This window comes from Mytilus galloprovincialis, chromosome 2, assembly GCF_965363235.1.
Source record: "Mytilus galloprovincialis chromosome 2, xbMytGall1.hap1.1, whole genome shotgun sequence".
Classification (NCBI taxonomy): Eukaryota; Metazoa; Mollusca; class Bivalvia; order Mytilida; family Mytilidae; genus Mytilus; species Mytilus galloprovincialis.
The window spans coordinates 86,402,213-86,422,613 of record NC_134839.1 but is presented as its reverse complement, the minus strand read 5'-3'; the positions used below and the strand labels follow the sequence as shown (position 1 = coordinate 86,422,613).

General features: G+C 31.7%; 1 protein-coding gene across 1 annotated transcript in view; it reads right to left on the bottom strand.

Annotated features, from left to right (window-relative positions):
* Positions 1 to 20,401, bottom strand: part of LOC143064703 (macrophage mannose receptor 1-like) — a 67,597-nt gene that overhangs the window by 18,604 nt on the left and 28,592 nt on the right. Inside the window, exons 15-29 of the mRNA XM_076237736.1 lie at positions 20,234 to 20,378; positions 19,970 to 20,008; positions 18,634 to 18,804; positions 17,438 to 17,554; positions 16,132 to 16,248; positions 14,682 to 14,729; positions 13,742 to 13,921; positions 12,359 to 12,540; positions 10,563 to 10,682; positions 8,923 to 9,059; positions 8,453 to 8,598; positions 5,293 to 5,486; positions 4,180 to 4,298; positions 3,097 to 3,317; positions 1,801 to 1,845 (exon numbers count right to left, since the gene is read on the bottom strand). Of these exons, the coding sequence (XP_076093851.1) occupies positions 1,801 to 1,845; positions 3,097 to 3,317; positions 4,180 to 4,298; positions 5,293 to 5,486; positions 8,453 to 8,598; positions 8,923 to 9,059; positions 10,563 to 10,682; positions 12,359 to 12,540; positions 13,742 to 13,921; positions 14,682 to 14,729; positions 16,132 to 16,248; positions 17,438 to 17,554; positions 18,634 to 18,804; positions 19,970 to 20,008; positions 20,234 to 20,378 (1,981 nt within the window). The remainder of the gene's footprint in view (positions 1 to 1,800; positions 1,846 to 3,096; positions 3,318 to 4,179; positions 4,299 to 5,292; positions 5,487 to 8,452; positions 8,599 to 8,922; positions 9,060 to 10,562; positions 10,683 to 12,358; positions 12,541 to 13,741; positions 13,922 to 14,681; positions 14,730 to 16,131; positions 16,249 to 17,437; positions 17,555 to 18,633; positions 18,805 to 19,969; positions 20,009 to 20,233; positions 20,379 to 20,401) is intronic.

Sequence of the window (20,401 nt, the reverse complement as noted above, 5' to 3'; positions counted from 1 at the left end):
TAATTCAAATTTTGGTGACTATGCTGAACGCATCTAACCGATCAAACATGAAATCAGGGATTCAAAAGATGCAGTAATGTCTGCTGCCTCATATTTTGGCTTACATCTATAATTTGACTATGAGAGTCAGTTGAAAATACAAAAAAAAAACTTTACAACAAAAGAGATAATTTCAGGTTCCCATTTGTGAACTTTCCATTTCTATGTAGCAATATTCCAGCAGCACTGCATACCTCCTAGTTGATACGATATTCCAAGGCTTGTATTTCTTTCATGATTTTTATAGAGTTTTGCTGCTCATAAGGAAACTATAAACTAAGAGTCCCTAGTGTTAGTGTTAAAATCACCCCTTCGTAAATTTTACGGACGCAATCACGAAATGTTTGACCGTTATGAAATATCTGTCGTACAGATTACAACGGAAAGTTCAAATTGTATTAACTATAACCCCGTGTTCCTTTCTAATAGAGAAGGAGAAAAATATTAATAGCGCACATCAAGGAAACTTCAAAACGAATCTAATTACTCAGTCATATGAAATGGGAATTACTTTTATATGCGTTTAAACGGATAGCATAAAGGGTATCTATAATACAAATTTAACGAACATAATTTGAAATTGATTTCTGAAACAAATTTTGTGCCTACAATGTTGCTTTACAAACGTTTTGTGCAAAAAATATTTTTCTTATTATGTGACAATTATAATTTATATTATTCCATTATTCCTATTTACTACCAACATGATTCAGTAATCTGAGTTTTGTTAAACGTATTAACTAAAATATTAGGTATTATAATTTGATTTAAAAAAAAAAGTTCTAAATATTTTGTTTTTGCATAGCAATTCTAACGTTGAAGTCATTACTATTTACATAACAAGCATTCTGAGAGTACTTTGTTAAAACGAGAATAATTTTAGTACAACTTATTACATGTTATCAAGATGAAATCGTGTTAAGGATGTATTCTTCTGACGTTTCAGTCTCGTTCAGTCTCGTTGAAATCTCGTTCTTGAATTATTTCCAAAACATGTGATACAAGTGAATACAATGAATTTTAAAATATTATAATCAAACATAACTCTGTGAAAAAATTGTGTATTTACAATGAACGGTTTTTGAGTAATCCAGTTTTCAAATTTTAAGACCAACCAAGTCAGTATTTTTAGCCAAAATTTTGAGAAAATGGGTGAGGGATACAAAAAATGATTTTACAAGAATCATATACACCCCATATCATTTTCGTCTTTTCAAATTTCTTAGATATGTATTTTTTCAATCATTTATAACAAAAAAAGTTGAAATAACTTGCATTTTGTTTTTAAAACTGAGAAAAATCACAAAAATAGACAATTGGCATCATGGTAAATTTTACAGAAAAAAGCGTCAAAATATTATAAAACTTTCTTATATTAACACCTACCTATTGTTTTTCTAAGTAAAATTTATTCAGATTGGTCCATTCATCTTTATAGAAAGTATGAAAAAAAGTTTAATTGTGGAACTGTGATTTTTTTCACGATAATAGCCCAAAAATAGGTAAAAATCGATGAAAAATGGGAAAATCATCAAAATTGGGCATTTTCAAAGGGCTGTAGCAAAAAAAGAAGTGCACCACCATATGATTTTTTCTTAAGCAATTATTTTGTTACAGTCTTATATACCCCAAAAACAGGTTAAGAAAAAAAGTTTAATTCTAGAAATTTTTGGCTCCTCAGAGGTGTACATCCTTAATGCACACGTACTTTTTGTGAATTAGTATGAAAGAGGTATACTGTAATAATTGAAAATAACTTACAAGTGATTCCTATTGGCGGTGTAACGGTTGTCACAAAAGGTGTACCTGCAAAACATACACTAATATATGATCGATAAGATCATCATGGAACAGTTATGACAGCAATATATGAACTTAAAATTGAAGCAATTGCATCTTAAAATTCTTGTTTAAATAAATAAGTTATTTGTTCCTTCAAATTGATAATGCACATAACACGTTTAAAACTTTACAAATATGTATGTAGGAGGTAATTTGAATTTCAAATGGATAAAACCAAAGGATTCCGAAAATCGGACAACAATTCCAAATCATGACAAGCGAACATACTTAAGTTCTATTTCTTAAACACAGTATCACTCTTTTTAACCTTCATATGGGTATAGGTCTCATATATGCCAGACCACTTTTTTGTTACTTGAACTCCTTGAAAAGGGTCCTATAGTTGACATCTTTCAAGTTAACAAAAGATATTAAGTCTGTCATATATCTATGTTATAAGAATTATGTCTTACAAATTTGCATTAGGGCTTTTAACTACTGGCATTCAGTGCATAATGGCAAAAGTGACAAAATAGTCTCATTTGGAGATCTTGATATTAGAAAGGCTTTACACAAAATGATATTTTGTGATAAGATGTCTTTTGTATGGATGTAAATTTGTGGTAAACATATTACTGTATCAGGCCTTGTATCATATCTTTTAACCGAAACCTATTTTTGAATTGGTTATTTTAGTCCAAATATGTCAATTTTTGGACTTCACAAAACACTCAATATTACAACAAACTGTTCATTTGTCAATAAAAGTGATATAATTTGAATAACTTGATAATTTCGAAGGCCTAATAATGGTTCTTGTCATACCTCTTCCTTTTTAAGAACCAAAAAATCAATCATTAGTTGGAAAACAACAAATACCGGTACCTAAAACATTTATATACAATGTCAGAAAAATCAATTTAGAAGTTTATCATGTAGATTATCAAACATAATTACCTAATATAACGAATACACAGGTTATCAAAAATAGAGAGTTTGTGAAGTTTTAGTTGTAAGATTTAAAGATAAATGTTTTGAGCATGACTGTAGATTTTTAAGTTATCAAAGAGATTTTTGTAGGTAAATGTTTTTTTTATCTGCAATGTGATCTTTTATAATATGATAGCATTTGCAAAAATGTCTGCATAATTAACGATAAACAAAAATCTGCCGATAGTAAATCAATGAAATTATTGAAGTAAAGAAGACTTAGATGTAACTAACAAATTTCGTTTAAAAAAAACAGAAATTAGGTACACAGATAATTAATATTACCCATTAGTCTTTTACAAAGTCTTTTACAAATTACTAATTGTTTGGAAAAACAATTAATATCAACCCATTTTCCGTTTGGTACAATCATTGCACAATCTTCATTGTTGTAATTATTTGGTTCACCCCGATTCCATGCAGTAAAGGTTACTGCAGACTTGTCACTCCATACCCATACATTTTCAACATCCCAGTCATTTATTCCAAGCCAGACAGTGTTCCTACTGTTGAACAGAAAATTAAATATTGATACGTCTTATATCTAGACTATAAACAGAATGATATTTATGTCGAATGCATCAGTATGCATACTATTGAAATATAATAAATAACATATTGGATTCGTTGTTTGGAGAACAATAAAGAATAGGACATTTCGCTCATTAATCTGTTAGTCTTAAGTTATACATTTACAAAATTTCTAACAGAATAAATAAAAGGACATTGTGCGAATGCTTACATACTCCACGCCACCCCCTCTTGCATTATCACTAAGCAAACAAAATATCATCAGATTTCTTAGATCAAAACTGTTGAATAAGTCAACTGAAATACATTCTTGTGGATATCCAAATCAACATATTATGTCCTCATAAAGTACAGGTTTTTAAAATTCTGTTACGTGGTTTCAGAGGATTTGCGATAACAAAGTATTGCAGCAGTATATTCAGGCTCAAATTCTAAGTATAAAGGGGCATAACCCATTGAAAAGTATGTAACCGTAATCATATACTGATGCACATATACATATAAATGTGTCACTATAACCTATACGGTTACATGTTTTACCCCGCCACATTCTGTATGTATATGGTTGTCTTTTGTTGCTGTGTTACATATTTCTTTTCATTAATTTTTTGTACATTTATCAGATCGTTATCTCGTTTGAATTTATCAACTTTCGTGAGTTCGGGGCCTTTTATAGCTGACTATGCGGTATGAGATTTGCTCATTTTTAAAGTCCGTACGGTGATCTATAGCTGTTCATTTTTGTGTCATTTTGTCTTTGAGGAGAGTTTTTTCATTGGAAATCATACCACATCCTCTTTTTTATATTTACGCATTAAATTATTTTTTTTTACTTACGAAATATAATTGGACTTTATAAAATCTGCCTCCGGTTGACTCTGTATACTAACAATGTCCCCTCCCAAACCATTACAATAATCACGACCTTGAAGCCAAGTCATTCTCTGATTATACAACTGAAAATATAGAACAACAAAACTAACAGCTATGGCATCAGTGTTGGGCATGATATTATGAATGTTCTATTTTAAAGAAATGTAGACAAAAATGTCTGGGAGTCCGTATATTTAATTAAGTATTAAGATGAAAGTCAAAGAAGTTCATAACTCATTTTCCATTGAAGAAATATCTAGATTTCTCTAGGTTTTGTTTCGTTTTGCTCTTGTCTTGTTGAATTTATTTTCACATCTCATACTTTCAGTCGTAAATTTATATTGCTTTAATAGCATCACATATTCCATTTCCTATAATTGTTCTAGATTCCTAAAACTGTTTTGATTACGTTGAAATAAGACAAATTATGCCGATACCTTAAGAAAAACTCTAGATAGGCCTCCCCTTTTTTTGATGAAGATGAATATTGTTGACTGACATGGGTATATATCATGATCTATTGTCATGTTGTCGAAATAAAGCTTTTTTGTATAATCAAGTTATCAACTTGGCTGCAAACCACAAATGGCAAAAAAAACATTGTTGTAAGGATAAAATCCCATCAATATTTGTTCAAATTAAATATTATCATATAGACTTTTTAAATGTAAACTAAATGCTTTATTTCTACAAGTCCAGGCAGATGGGTTTCTAAGATTTGATGAAAATGTTTAATTTGACTATGAGTCATTTGAATTTGTAATTAACATGATGGCGTCTCATATTTTTTGTAAATCTTTTGCAAGATCTCCATGAAAACAAAGAACGTTTGAATGTATCAAAAAGTTAACAAAATTGAAGAATATGTTTGAAGTATTAAATAAAGGCAATTTTCTCATAACTTTATATATGATTTGAAACAAGTTAAGATCCAAAAGTGACTAATTGCTTAATAAGCATCCCTGGTTTTCAAATTTTGAGCTCTTAATGAAGGCAAATCATGAAAAGTGCTTTGGCCACAAGTGCAATTAATTCTAAAGAAGAACTTTGTGTTTTTAATATGTTTGTTATAAATACCTTGTAACAAAATGTTGCAAAAGATTTCCAGCCTGGTGGGCAAGGAAGAATTTTAGGTGCTGTAGTTGGCGCAGGTGTAAAACCTGTTCTTGGTGTCTCACAAATATAATTGTGACTCTCAGTACATTGTTTGTTGTCCCACAAACCAATGGGATGCATAGTTCTCATGACAACACAAGTGTTTCTTTCATTGCCTACATAAATTTAAAACCTAAACTTTAATATAAATTACATGAAGATAAATGATTAATTATATACCTTTTCCTTGCCGATTGGATATTTATTAATATAATAAAGTAGTTATTCTGCTTTTTAAAGCATATCATTAAACATTCATTAAAAGACATCTTCGCTAGCCAAGGTTTATGATCCCGTCAACTCCTCTCACCCTTGTCAGATTAGGCCAATATTTGTGGTAACAATGCTGCCCCTTCTACGAGGAGATTAAAGTCATGCCCATGTCGACTTTATCATTCCTGATCAATGGCAGGAGGACTAGAACTCTCTTCAGGGTTTAGGTGTCAAAAAATTGTATCTTTTGTTTACAAATTTCTTAAAGCAAAAACTAAAAATATACGGTGACATACAAGCACTTGAGCTGGAAACATACTCAGGAACTCCAATTAATTGATTAAGAACTTGAAAGGAGTAGGTCCAGTAAGACCCCTTTTTGGCCCCAAAATATAGCAGTTTTACAAAATTGTAAAAATGTAAACTTTTAGTTATTTATTGGAAAGTAGAATGCTTCTGCTACATAAATATGGGCTGTTTTCGACAATACAATGCACATATATCGGATAACATCATTAAGTTATGCTAAATTACTGAAATCTTCACAATTTTAGCATTTTAGTTAAATTTTAGACGGTTTCCGTCTTAAATGAAAGTGGCCGCATTCGTGTTCTTTCTTAATATTTAAATGTAAGTTGTATTTGATGATAATACATAACATATGTAAAGGTTGAGGATGAACACGGATGCGGCCACTTTCATTTGTGACAAAACCCGTCTGAAAAGTTGGAGTAAAGCCTTTTTGTACATTTACACGTGATCATCTTAAAGATCGTTTTTTATTTAATGCAGTCAGTTACAATTGCGACACATGAATAGCATTACTTTGTGGATCCGAAATTGTATCCATATAAAAAAAGAAGATGTGGTATGATTGCCAATGAAACAACTATCCACAAAAGACCAAAATGACACAGACTATATCCGTCAATGATGGAGAGGAGGAGACTGGATCTTAACCCTTGGCTAGCAAGGCCGATAAAAAGACGGCAACGATACAATGTTTGCAATTTAAACCACTAAATCATGGCAACAGTAGTATACCGGTGTTCAAAAGCCTTAAATCAAATTAAAACAAATTAGGGTTACAAACCAAAACCGAGGAAAACACATCAACTATAAGAGGAAAATAAAAAGGAACAACAGGAAAACCGAAGTGCATCAAAAACAAACGCTAACACACATAGAAACGAACTTTTTGATAACAACTTCCATATTCCTGATTTGGCACAGGTTTGAACTTAGTTTGCTCCGGAAGGGTCAACACTTCTGCACCATTAGTGACACTCTCTAATCACTTTTGTCTTAATAAATTGCGTCAGAACATCGAACGCTAATGCATCATACAATAGAATATATGTAAATGATTCTACAATAAACCTACACTTCATTGAATGGGATTATTTAGTTTCAGTTGAAAACACTGTTAATAAAACACAGGTAAACAAATTCGTTTCTGGCAGAAACAACACAGTGTATTACTTTCAAACATTGGGTGGGATCATGGTCACGTGAAATAGCCATGGTCATCTTAGACACATATAGTCCATAAGGACACACTAAGATATGATGGCGTCTGTGAAATTGTTTAAGGGAGATTCTTCAACAAAACAACATCTTTTTTGAATGCGTCAGTCGATTATCACAAAACTTTAAACTTAAACACTTGGGTCACAGTATCTTCTTGACGATACATACTTCAGATGTATGTGTTGTTAGAACAATGCTTCGTAGAAATCCGAAATTCATAATTGAAAAATATAAGTATTACTTCTGTATTAAATGTTTGTTTTCAAATTAAAGGAACTCAATTGTCAACTTCTGTATGTGATCAAGATAGGAAGGAGACCTAATTTTACCTATTAATTCAAGTTCATTGGGATAGATACATTTGATATAGTGAACAACGTTTGAAGCATTAGTTAAGAGGTCTTCCTCTATCAGTTTAAAGAGGAACAAGAAGGTTCAGACTGAAGCCAGTTTCTTTTCATTTTTCCTGAGAAGTACAGGTATTACATTCGACTCGATCATTATAGAGCAAGAAGTCAACGAGAAATTAAACATCTTGATGATGTGAATTTCAAAACAATTGTGTTTACATTAGTATGATATTAATTTTGAAATGTTCCCTCAAACACAAAAGTTGGGTGATTTTGTTTTCAAATCTATACAATAAGAGAATAAGGGATACAAGTTTAAAGGAGAGAGAGGTCACATAAGGTCTTGTTGTTGCTCTGAAAGAGGGATTTTGAATTAATATACCTTTAAACAACTTCGGATATTTTTATTTTTCACAAATGAATCAAATCGCGCCTAAGTAGATAGTTTTACAGTTACGCCGATGCACTGTGCACGATTGCCTATTAACTATATAAAAAAAATTAGAAAGCTGGTTTCATATAGCAGTTTGTAGATACACCAATGTTAGGTTGTTTTTACGAACACTTAAGTAATGTGCATATAAGACGTTATTCTTCTTTGGTTAATATTCAAAAGGATCATAAAAAGAACGTATCATTGTACAGGATTTTCCATTTTGTAAGTGCCGAGGTAATTGTGTATTTGATTTCAAACTAATTTCATTAATATATAATTCTTTAATCAAACAGTTTATATATTTTATGTGAAAAAAATTGTGGGTGTGATTTTTTTCTGTGGGAACAACAACATATAGGACAGGTTTTTAGTATCATTTTGGTCTTTGAAAGTATAGGTAGCACGAGTGATAGAGGTCTGTTTATTCTTATTTTTATAACGACCAGTTTTAACCATTAATTTTGATATGACAATTGTAAGATGATGAAAATGACATTATGTATTTAAGTCTGTTTGGTTTTTTTTTTCAATATAAACCATAGAAATAGTTTACCAGTATGATTACTATTCCAGAAAGTAAACTTATCAGCTTGGCCCTGAATCCATGCATATGTTCCTGGAGTTACTTGATCAGAAAGACCAATCCAGAAGTTATCCTTTCTAGTATCAATATAACTAGCCAGAAATGACTGTACATATCTGTAAATATTGAATTATATTATTAATTATTAACAATCTTAATTGAATAATTGACTTTTAATGTTGAAGGTGAGTTTTAAGTCTACCTCAATTCACTTATAAAACGTTCAATTTTTTCAGATCATTACCTTACCAGAATATAAATGTCATCAAATCAAATACAATCAATTAATTTATTTTCGTTTACATAGTTTTGATAATAACTCTTGAAACACTTTTCACTGACATTTGCAAGTTTTACTTTGACATATGTTTTGATGTACTTTTTGTAATGCGAGAATGGCAAAAAAAGTATAATATAAATGCAATGATTCAAATATTCACCTGTCATTAACAGTGGCTAGTTGTCCACCAAATGTCGTTTGACATGCTGATTGTGCTAGTTGCCAACTAACTGGTGTAGCGCCGGATAAAGCATCACGCAAGGCATAACATGATGCTCCATAACCAATACCTCTATACTGAAACATTATGCACCTTATATTTATTGCCGCTTGTTTTTATAATAACTTACTGTCTTACAAGTGAGAGGTTTTGCGCTATAATATCAGGTTCAATCCACCATTTTCTACATTTTAAAATGCCTGTACCAAGTAAGGAATATGACAGTTGTTGTCCATTCGTTTGGTGTGTTTTGTCATTTGATTTTGCTATTTGATTAAGGGCTTTCCGTTTTGAATTTTCCTCGGAGTACAGTAATTTTGTGATTTTCCTTCTTCCTCATCTTTTAGATGCCAGGTTCTCTATGTAGAATCTTGCATAATATATGGATCATTCGTATTCATGATAAAACAAGGTCATGTTTTTCTCTGGCTGTTTATGACGTCTTTACACTAAATCCATTGGATGTTGGATGTGTACGGATTGATATTTTAGTCTTAGTTGCATGGTTTTTTTATTAGTTGTTAGTGGCTTTGAACTAGCTGTCAGATAACTGCGAGTACTCTCAGATCTGTTCATTGTGTCTTTTTGTGTCGGGATGTATAAGTACCGGGCCACGTCCACTTGTATTTTTGTCTATCTGATGAGTTAAGCCTTTTTCAACTGATTTTTATAGTTCGTTCTTATGTTGTACTGTTATACCACTGTCCCAGGTTAGGGGGAGGGTTGGGATCCCGCTAACATGTTTAACCCCGCCACATTATATATGTATGTGCCTGTCCCAAGTCAGGAGCCTGTAATTCAGTGGTTGTCGTTTGTTTATGTGTTACATATCTGTGTTTCGTTCATTTTTTTTACATAAATAAGGCCGTTGGTTTTCTCGTTTGAATTGTTTTACATTGTCTTATCGGGGCCTGTTATAGCTCACTGTGCGGTATGGGCTTTGCTCATTGTTGAAGGCCGTACGGTGACCTATAGTTGTTAATGTCTGTGTCATTTTGGTCTTTTGTGGATGGTTGTCTCATTGGCAATCATGCCACATCTTCTTTTTTATATTAAGAAACATAGATTTATGAAAAAATGGTATTAATAAATTCTGTGAAAATGCCAATTTACGACGCAGCCAAAACAAGTTTGTTTGTCAAATAGTATTTATGCTTAAGAAAAAACAACAAACTCATCCATATTTTCTGTAAATAATTTTTGATGACATTTCTCATTTGGCTTCCTGTTCTTTCGGGGTTAAGATTTGAAATTTAAGGTTTGTTCCATCCACCGTCGAAATTTATTATTTCAGATTTAAGATGCACTTTCATTGTAGATACATTCAACTTTTGAAAATTGGCTTCCGTTGCTGTCCGGACTATGCAATACTTTGTAAACACTAAATAAACTCATGAAAACATCACTACATTCTTATAATCTAAATCGCTCGGTTCAAGGGCCTATAACCGTCGACAACGGGGGAATAAAAGAGGAAGAATTCTGTCGTAGGTTGAAAAAATAAAGATTAAAGTTTGAAGTGTGATTTTCAACAAACCCAAACAGATTTCTTATTTTGTCATATATATAAGTTAACTTACTGGCTTTGTGCAACCTTTCAGAAGTGGATCGACTCCTGTTGACGCCACAACTTGTGCACTTTTTCTGCAAACATATCCAGGGAGTGGTGTATTGCATGTTATATCAAACCAGCTACCGTCCTGAAACAGTTTTGCTTTTGTATATAAAAGAAACTAAGCAAACAATGCAATCGTTTATCTGACTCCACAAGACTATGTTTTTGTGTTGTTGTAGCAAATCATTTGAAATAAATTCTAAAGAAGGATAACTACATGGGTACATGCAACTGTATCACGTGTGTATGCAAAAAAAGTTTACTACCTATTTTATTACTTATTAGACCTTATTAAAAAAATGAACACTTGACTTCTAGACATGTCAGATGGTTCAAATGAAATCCTTCCCTTTTTCCGCATAGAAATATGAAAATATTCCAAATACGTAATAATCAAAATTTTATCACTGATTTTTTTTCAATAAAATTGGATAATGGGGATGGATAAGACAACGATGAGGACGATGACTAGGACAATGATGATACTGATAATTTGGTGTATAACGTCCATTTGAAATATTCCATGCATATCAGAACACAATCATGTAAATGATATATGAACACCAACACTGTCATGAAAATGATATATGAACACCAACAGTGTCATGTACTGAACCGATACGTTAGTGCACAAGTTCACAAGGGAACAGTAACAGTATAAAAATAACACATAGCTTAGAGGGTGAAATAGCAGATTGTTACCCCGAGAAAACATTGTGAACCACGGCGAAGCCAAGGTTGACAATGCTTTTTCGAGGGGTACCAATCTGCTCTATCAACATCTCAGCTATATGTTATTTAATTTATTATACTTAGTGTCCTATCTTTATTGTCTTTTACAGATTAATTTTATTTTAAAAGTATTTTCTATGACGTCACGTACATAACAACGTTACGGGTATCAGATAAAACTACAAAAGTCAAGCAAGATGATTTTTAGATTTTGACAGACAAATGATAAAATCTGAGCAAACACGTAGAACTTAAAAGCATTGTATTTAAATACGTGATGTAAATTCTCTTCATTGTCCTTTAAATTATCGATTTTTTATTGGTCTGGACGACAGGGTAACATTCAAAAATATTGTCATCCACTCAGCCATGTGATAGAGTAAATTAACACCTCGTATTAGCCAATCAAAATATGACATTTTAACGTGAAATATAATAATGTCATTCTACCAGAGGACGAGACAGTATTCCGACCCGCACCAACTAGTCTTTGCTCTATCTCGGAAAGTGCAGTTTGACATGTATTGTCGAAATGCGCATCTGGTGCAAGAAAATTGGTACCGTTAATTTCATTACTACCACTGGGTCAATGCCTCTCCTGGTGGACTATTAGTCCCCGAGGGTATCACCAGCCCAGTACTTCGGTACTGGCAAGAAAATACGGATTTTTTTGTGTTATTAAAATTTGCTGTTACAAAATGATAGAAATTATTATAAATTAAGGAATGTATCTCCCTCGTGCAAAGCTCTGATTCCTTCCACGGATTTGGCTATACTTTTTGGACCTTTTGGATTATAGCTCTTCATCTTTTATATAAGCTTTGGATTTCAAATATTTTGGCCACGAGCATCACTGAAGAGACATGTATTGTCGAAATGTGCATCTGGTGCAAGAAAATTGGTACCGTTAATTTTATTGGCATAACCCAACCTGGGTCGAATCTATGACCTTCCGCACTCGCAGCGAACATGCTTTACCACAAGACCATCAAAACAGACAATAAAGTAGGATTGTTTTGTCTACATTACCAGTAACCAAACTGCAACACAGTCTTCGTCCATGTTATGCCAGTTGTTTGGTTCAGCTGGTCCCCAATTTGTATAAGCAACAGGCCTACCCTCATCCCATACAAAATAGTTTTCTGTTATCCGATCGCTGAGACCAATCCATACAGCCCCACCATTAAATATTCCTGTTGTTCCTTTCATTGCTACAATTTAAAAAAACAAATTACAAATGCAGTCATCGATGTTGTTGTATGTTTTTATAATTTTTGGTTGTAAGTACATTCATTCTTTTTTCTTTGATTTCACTTTCAACATTTGATACAATACCCATTCGATAAAAAAAATTGTTCAGGATTAAATCAAAAAAATCACCCACGATTTATGAATAGGTGATTAAAATCACAATCTCACATTTTTATGTTTTAGTAAATTTGAGATATTAATATATTCCCATTTAGATAATAAAAAAAGTACAAAAGTCATTTCTTCAATTAATGGATATATTTTCAGATCAATGCAAAACTGAAAACAACATATTTAAAAGTGAAAAATGTTTCGGGTCGCTTCATGTTGTCAGCTCTATTGATGATTTGGGATGGTACCTTCCTTCCAAATGATACATTTTATTTTTAGTTAATGAATTATGTAGATATGTTGTATTATCACAATAATTGTGTAGCCTCCTAAGACAAATTTGACCTTACATGTTTTGGCTATTTTCTTTGAATCTTTTATTTATCATGCTTTTGTACATTTGTCTTTTTGTATTCAGTTTCGAGCGTAAGTATTAAAAGTTGTTCCAGAAATTTGTGTCTTTGTCATTAGTATTATTATTAACGCCAAGGAAATAACTTTTCCCCAGAAACCGACTAACGTTGATGAAAGTACTTTTAAGTCACTTAACGTCCCTCAACATCGACGAAAACCAATATCATATAGTAATTATGCTAAGACAAACAAGAATGTGTCCCTAGTCCACGTATGTCCCATTCGCACTATCATTTTCTTGGTCATCTGACCGTGAAATTTGAGTTACAACTCTAATTTGATATTAAAATTAGAACGATCCTATCCTAGTGAACAATTGTACTAAATGTCAAGTTGATTGGACTTCAACTTCATCAAAATCTACCTTGACCAAAAACTTTAACCTAAGTTAGACTGACGAACGGAAGAACGAACGAACGAATGAATTCATATACAGAAAAAATAATGCCCCTCTGCTGTCGTAGGTGGGGCATAAAAATGTTACAAATATGTCAATGCTTATAGTAATAAATATCATATATGATATGTATGTACTGGACAGCGGTGACATTTTTGTTCTGCATTTTTATTTCTATCACCCATGATAAACAAGTGCAGAATATTTATATATTTAAAAAAAATATATGAAAAACAAACGTTTTGGTATATTAGCATTCATGAAGTTCTGTTCGTCTTGACTGTTAACCGTTGCGAGGTATCCACCATATTGCTGACAAGTTTTTCTGGCAACATCTGCAGGAACCATCTTTTGAACAAATAACCAGCAAGAGGTGCCATGTTTCTTCCAAAAACTAGGACACCCAAGAAACTGTCCAGCTGAAAAATAGAAGGTAAACTCAAACAGTAAAATTAAGAAAATGTAAGTCATATTTTTTCTTGACTTACTAAATGATATGTGCTTTACAATTCAATGCTAGAAATCATATATTAATTGTCAAGATGAAAAAGAATTTCAAAAACTTTTCATAGTATAGGATAAATTATGTTTTTAAAAGAGGTTATGTGGTGCCAAGTACGGTATTGTGTATATTAACGACTTATGTGCAGTTATATTGAATTTATCGCCTTATTATATAAGTTACAGGTATACTGATTATCCATGAAATAAATGTCTTCTTATCATACTGTTTCATTAAATCCTATGTGAGCCACATTTTTAGTTTGAAGTTTTCTTTAGACATGGAGTCCATGAATATGGTTAAAAGTGTTTTACATCACATACATGTAGGTAACGATTATCGATAAATATCAGAATGAACTTATTTAAGCAACACTAGAGACCGTCTTGCCATTAATGTATATGTAATTTACTAATTCATTTTTGAGATAATAAAGATTAATAACAAAAAATGAATATATTTTAATTATATTTCCAGTATTTTAAAAATATTGTTGCGTAGAGGTAAACATTTGATACGCATCGTGTTGATAAAAGGTAATTAAACTAATATATTTCATTCATCCTTTTTTTTATTTGTAACATCTGATGGACACTTTAAAATTTGTCACTATACTAGTTTGCTTTTCTTTGTCTGTTCAGTTTACTACATTATATGACTTAAACAGTTCTAAATACCTGGAACTTGAGGTGTTGCACGTGGTGGTATTGTAGTTATTGTTCCATCTACAACATGTATGATACATATTAGTGAGGAAGACATTTCCGTTTTGTTCTACATTTGAGAATTCGGAGAACAGTCTTAAATTCTCTTATCTCATAACATTATAATAAAGGCAACAGTAGTATATCGCTGTTCAATAGTCAATCGATTAAGCGGAAACAAATCCGGGCTACTACCTAAAACCGAGAGAAACACATGAACTATCAGAAGAATATAACGGAACCACAAAAACAGTAAACTGCATCAAAAACATTCACCAACACACAAAGAAACGGACTATTTGATATTAAATGCCATATTCCTGACTTGGTACAGGACATTTTAAGGGAAAAAATGGTGGGTTGAACCTTGTTTCATGTTTAGCCAAACCTCCCGCTTATATGACAATGGTATAAATCCTACTAAAATGAAAACATTACGTTAGTTAGATAAGCCTTCTAGTCTTGTAATGTTGTGATGTCATTTTAATGTTATATTTAACATTGACATTAAATCGGGAGGTTTGACATGCCATAAAACCAGGTTCAACCCATGTTTTTCTTTAAAAATGTCCTGTTCCAGGTCAGGAATATGGCCATTGTCATATTATAGTTCGTTTCTGTGTGTGTTACATTTTAACGTTGTGTTTCTTTTGTGTCGTTTGTTTCCTCTTATATTTGAGTGTGAATTCACATTATTATAAGACGTGTCACAGTACTTTTCTATCCCATATTCATGTATTTAGTTTTGATGTTATATTTGTTATTCTCATCGGATTTTGTCTAATGCTTAGTTCGTATCTATGTGCGTTACATTTTAATGTTATGTCGTTGTTCTCCTCTTTTATTTCATGCGTTTCCTTCAGTTTTAGTTTGTGACCTGGATTTGTTTTTTTTTTTCTATCGATTTATTAGTTATGAACAGCGGAATACTCTGTTGCCTTTATTTTTTATTCTTTTTTTGATAATTGATTAAAAGGAGTCTTGCAGACTGAAGTTGAAAATAAAATAACACAAGAAATTGGGCATATCAACTTGAATCCATTTAACAATAATTAAAAAAAAAATAATCATCATACAATATGCAAATATGTTGATATTGTTAGACAGAACATTTGCCAGTGTTTTATTATATAAGTGTATGGAGATTTCAAGTCAAACTGTACTATCATTATGAAATGTAATTGTATTAAATACGATTTTTCACATGACTGTCTGACGGATCATAAAGTAGATATATTGTGGTACAGAATTGTATATTTTGTAATATGTTCACGAACTTCTATAATAATTATTTGTACAATGTCGTGTAACCTCCTATCTGCTGTAATGTTAAAATAATTTTGAATAAAACTTTAAGGTTGTTGCCAGAAATAGCTTCAATTACTCTGACTACATCCTTTTGACAAGTATAACCTATACTTACAACTTTTTTTACAAATAAAACCTTGTCTGCCATTGCAAGGTCCATCATTCCACTGTTGGTCTCTTAGAGTTGTATATATCTGTATACAGTTCTCTCTTTTATTGCCATTGGGCTCGCCTAAAAATAGTATTATCAATAATGCACGCATTGCTTTGTTAATAATATATCCTCTTGTAACTAACAAAAAGTATTGGAAATTAGGGAAAAAAAGTCAAAAAATGTCATCAATGTTGAGCTGCTGGCAAAATATAATTCATTCTGTACGGCTAAATTGAAAAAAAAAATCGTCACAATTTTTTTTAGTTCATTCGACATACTGAGAAATCAAAATTATCAACTAACAGGAAGTATTTATCTGAAAGATTCGGAAAAGTACACACATGTTACAATTCATCATTGTAATTTAGCTGGTCAAATTTAAAATCCTTTTTTTTTTTTCGACGAGAAAAGAGTCGAATATATGTGTGTCGGACGGAAGGAGGAAGTGATTGCCATCGCTTTTCTAGAGTGGGGTATAATATATGATGGTAAGACAACATCAATGCGTATTATTTATTCATTTTTATTAAAATGCATCGTTTAAGACCATAAACTTATCAAAATGATAAAACAAAACTATATAGTGTAAGCTTATTTATGCTATTTTCTATGTTATGATAATATGTATCAAAAATATTTCATTATTGTTTATGGCAAAAATTCGTCAAATTTGAAAAATAAAATTATTTCCTATTTATTTCGATGTTTTAACATCTTCAAAACATCTTTTTGTCAGCAATATACAACTATTTAAAAAAGAACAGAAATCAATCATTTTCTATAGTTAGGTTGTTTAGTTTTTTTTTAAATTTATTTATGAAATAGCTACTGTATTCATTTCCAGGTATTGTTTTACCTGTGCCTTCAATTGTTTGAATAATGAACATAAGACAACTTTCGAGTTCGTTGCACTTGCGTCAAGAACTTTAGACTTAGTGAACATCAATCGTGCGTTTAGGGGCGTCATTACTTCCCTTCCTTAGTTCAGCGATAGGATGAAAAAATGAAAATGCTATATTGCACGAATTATACCGCAAATTAAGATCTTATTTTTGATATTCAACACAGCTATCATTAGGGAATAGTGAGTAAGTACTTACGGAACAAATATCACTTCTTATTATGAACAGGGATACAGGCGATCCTCGAGATCTCTATCTTGTTAATGACGTCACATAGGCCCACAAAATTGAAGACCTTTTTCGGTAAAGTACTTAACTCGAAAGTGACACCTACTTTTCATTTTTGATCTTAATAGTAATGTTACCTCCTGCCCAGTTCAAGAACTGAAATGGTGTCCCATCAGACCATGACCACCCTCCTTCTCTTGATCTGTCTGTACCTCCGAGCCACATCCACATTGAAAATGATGATGATAATTGTGCTGCAAATTATGAAATCGCTGATAAGGCACCGTGAACAAAGTTCACTAAATTTTTAAAAAATAAATTACACAGGATAATTCTGACGTTTACCAAGCTTTACAAAATATGAAGTAAACACTTTACAAATATTCTCCATTTATTATTATTGTCATCGTCATACAATTGATAATTTCAGAAATGCTATTGCAACATTTATTGAGATACAGTCTTCATATTTTCAATAAAAAATAAATCAGTCTTATTTATTCACATAATAATAAATGACAAGAGCTTTTACAACTACAATGTATATGTGAAGCCCTTGCACTTGGGTCCAGAAATTAAATGTTTTTGCTGAAATATTTTATTAACGGAAAGTTGAACTTTGATTTTATGGTTAATGTTATGACGATTTGTGACAAAACAGTTATATTTTAAAATTTCACAAGATATATTTTAGTAAATAATGACCATTGTTATTTTAAGTGCATTCAGAAGTCTTACAAGATTTATCAATGTCACTGTTAGGCAATCAGGAAAATTGAAAGGAATTATGCCTATCGCGAGAAATATAGGTTTTGTTGTGGTCTTTTAAGATCGAACGTTTTATTCTGGTGTGTTCTTTCTGCGAAGACTTCAAGATTAATTATCAATGTTGTTCCATTTATTTGTATTATAGTCCTGTAGTGTAATGTTGTCATTTTTGTGTTATACTTAACATTGCCATATGCAGGAGGTTTGGTTAGCCACAAAAGCAGGTTCAACTCACCATTTATTTTAAAATGTCCGGTACAAAGTCAGGAAAATGGCAATTTATGTCTTATAGTTCGTTTCTGTGTGTTCGCATTATCGTTTAGTTTTTTGTTGCACTTTAGTGTTTTTGTTGTGTAGTTGTTTTCCTCTTATATTTGATGTGTTCCCCTCAGTTTTAGTTTGTAACCCGGATCTGGTTTTTTTCTCAATCGATTTATGACTTTTGAACAGCGGTATACTACTGTTGCTTTTATTTAGGATTTTTCATACAAGCATCTTTTGGAGAAAATTAACTGATTGCATCTGCATAATATGGAAACATTAACATTAACAATCAACTACATACTCTGAATATATACTTGCTCTGCTCTGTCATGTACGCTAGCTAGATCACCACCCATCTTCTGACAAACTTGTCTGGCATCTTGCCATGATAGTAAATCACCTTGGAAACTATAGCAGTATTGTGATTGAGGTCTTTCTTGCCAACCGGGACCACATTTTGCACTTATTAGCGCTGTGATAATAAATTATATTATGTATATATTTATATAAGTGTGACTCGGAGGTCGGATGGGGACGTTGAAGTGCGATGATAATGTTGAAGTGTAATGGTTTTCATCGATGGTATTTTCGCTGATGTGCGATGAACTATATAAAGCACTGGCTAGTTTAAAACCTTTATGGCATTTTGGTATCAACAATATGAGTTTTTACAGATTTTATATGTCAACCAAATAGAGTACGAAGTTGAAGAGAATTGAGATAAAAAAATTCCTAAAAGTTTTGCCAAATACAGCTTAGGTAATCTATGCTTGAGGTAGAAAAGCCTTAGTATTTCAAAAAATTCTAAATTTTGTAAACAGTTAATTTATAAAATATAACAATATCAATGATAATTGATGTCAGCACAAAAAGTGCACTTGCCATAAAGGTTTTATGGACAATGATTTATGCAAATTGTAACTAAATATTTGAAAAAAAATCTGCATAATAAGCACGTTTGTAGATTTTAAATTCGTTTGTTTACCATACAAATAAGTTTTAAGTATTTATTGTATACTGCTTGAATATAATCTGTAAATAGTCTGCTGACATTAGTGTTCCATCTTTACCTCCAACGTAGATCTTTTTAAATGGTGTTTGTTTCAAATACAAGAATATAGTTTATACTATGTATGTCCTTAGTTACAGTTTCATACTAAAATGCGATCGTCATATTTGATCTTGATGCATACTCGAAATTTGAAAATATATTTTATGTTATCCATCTCTTTTCAGTATTACCACCAACGGATACAGGCAAAAGACAAACAGCGAACAGTAACTATCATCGCACGCAGGTAAAAGAAACTATCAACGCAAAAGAAAACACTAAGCAATCAAAATCTGGATATTGTCATTTATTTTCATATTTCCATGAAATTGAAGAAAATTAAAACTTCTTCATAAAAGACTATTATTGATATTGTAGATTTAAGGAAGCGTGTAATGTTGCAAAAGAAAATACACAGCAAATGCAAAAAGATGGCAAATACTCCCATTACGTTTTGGACGAGAAAACAACATTAATACGGTATTATTTGGATAACAACTTAAAATTAATAGTTTTCTGCTCATATTGCCGGTTCAGCACTTTAATTGGTATTTATACTTCAGTTTGAAGTAATATGTAGTCATACCTGCAGCTGTAGTTACTGGGGGACGAAGTGGAATATTTCCTAAAAATAAACGAACACAAGTGGTTAAAAGAAATGATTTTCATTTTCAGAAAATATATTTAAAAACACTTTCAATTAGTGACAATCCCAAAGGAAATGATACGGGTATGATAAACTAAATTATCAAAACAACAGAACCTTCCCGTTTCTCTACAGTGAAAATACGGTCTATTAAAAAAAAAAAAAAAATAAACAAACTCAACAATATTTAAAAATTTTACATACGTGGACTTTTCTGGCAGATGTATTTCAGTTGTGCAGAACAGCTTCGGTCATTCCAACATAAGTTTGTGGTGAAATACTGTACACAGCTTTCAGTTCCAGTATAATCATTCGGTTCATTTTTACACCATTTGTTAAAGCTAGACAGCTGACAATAGATGTAATCTTACA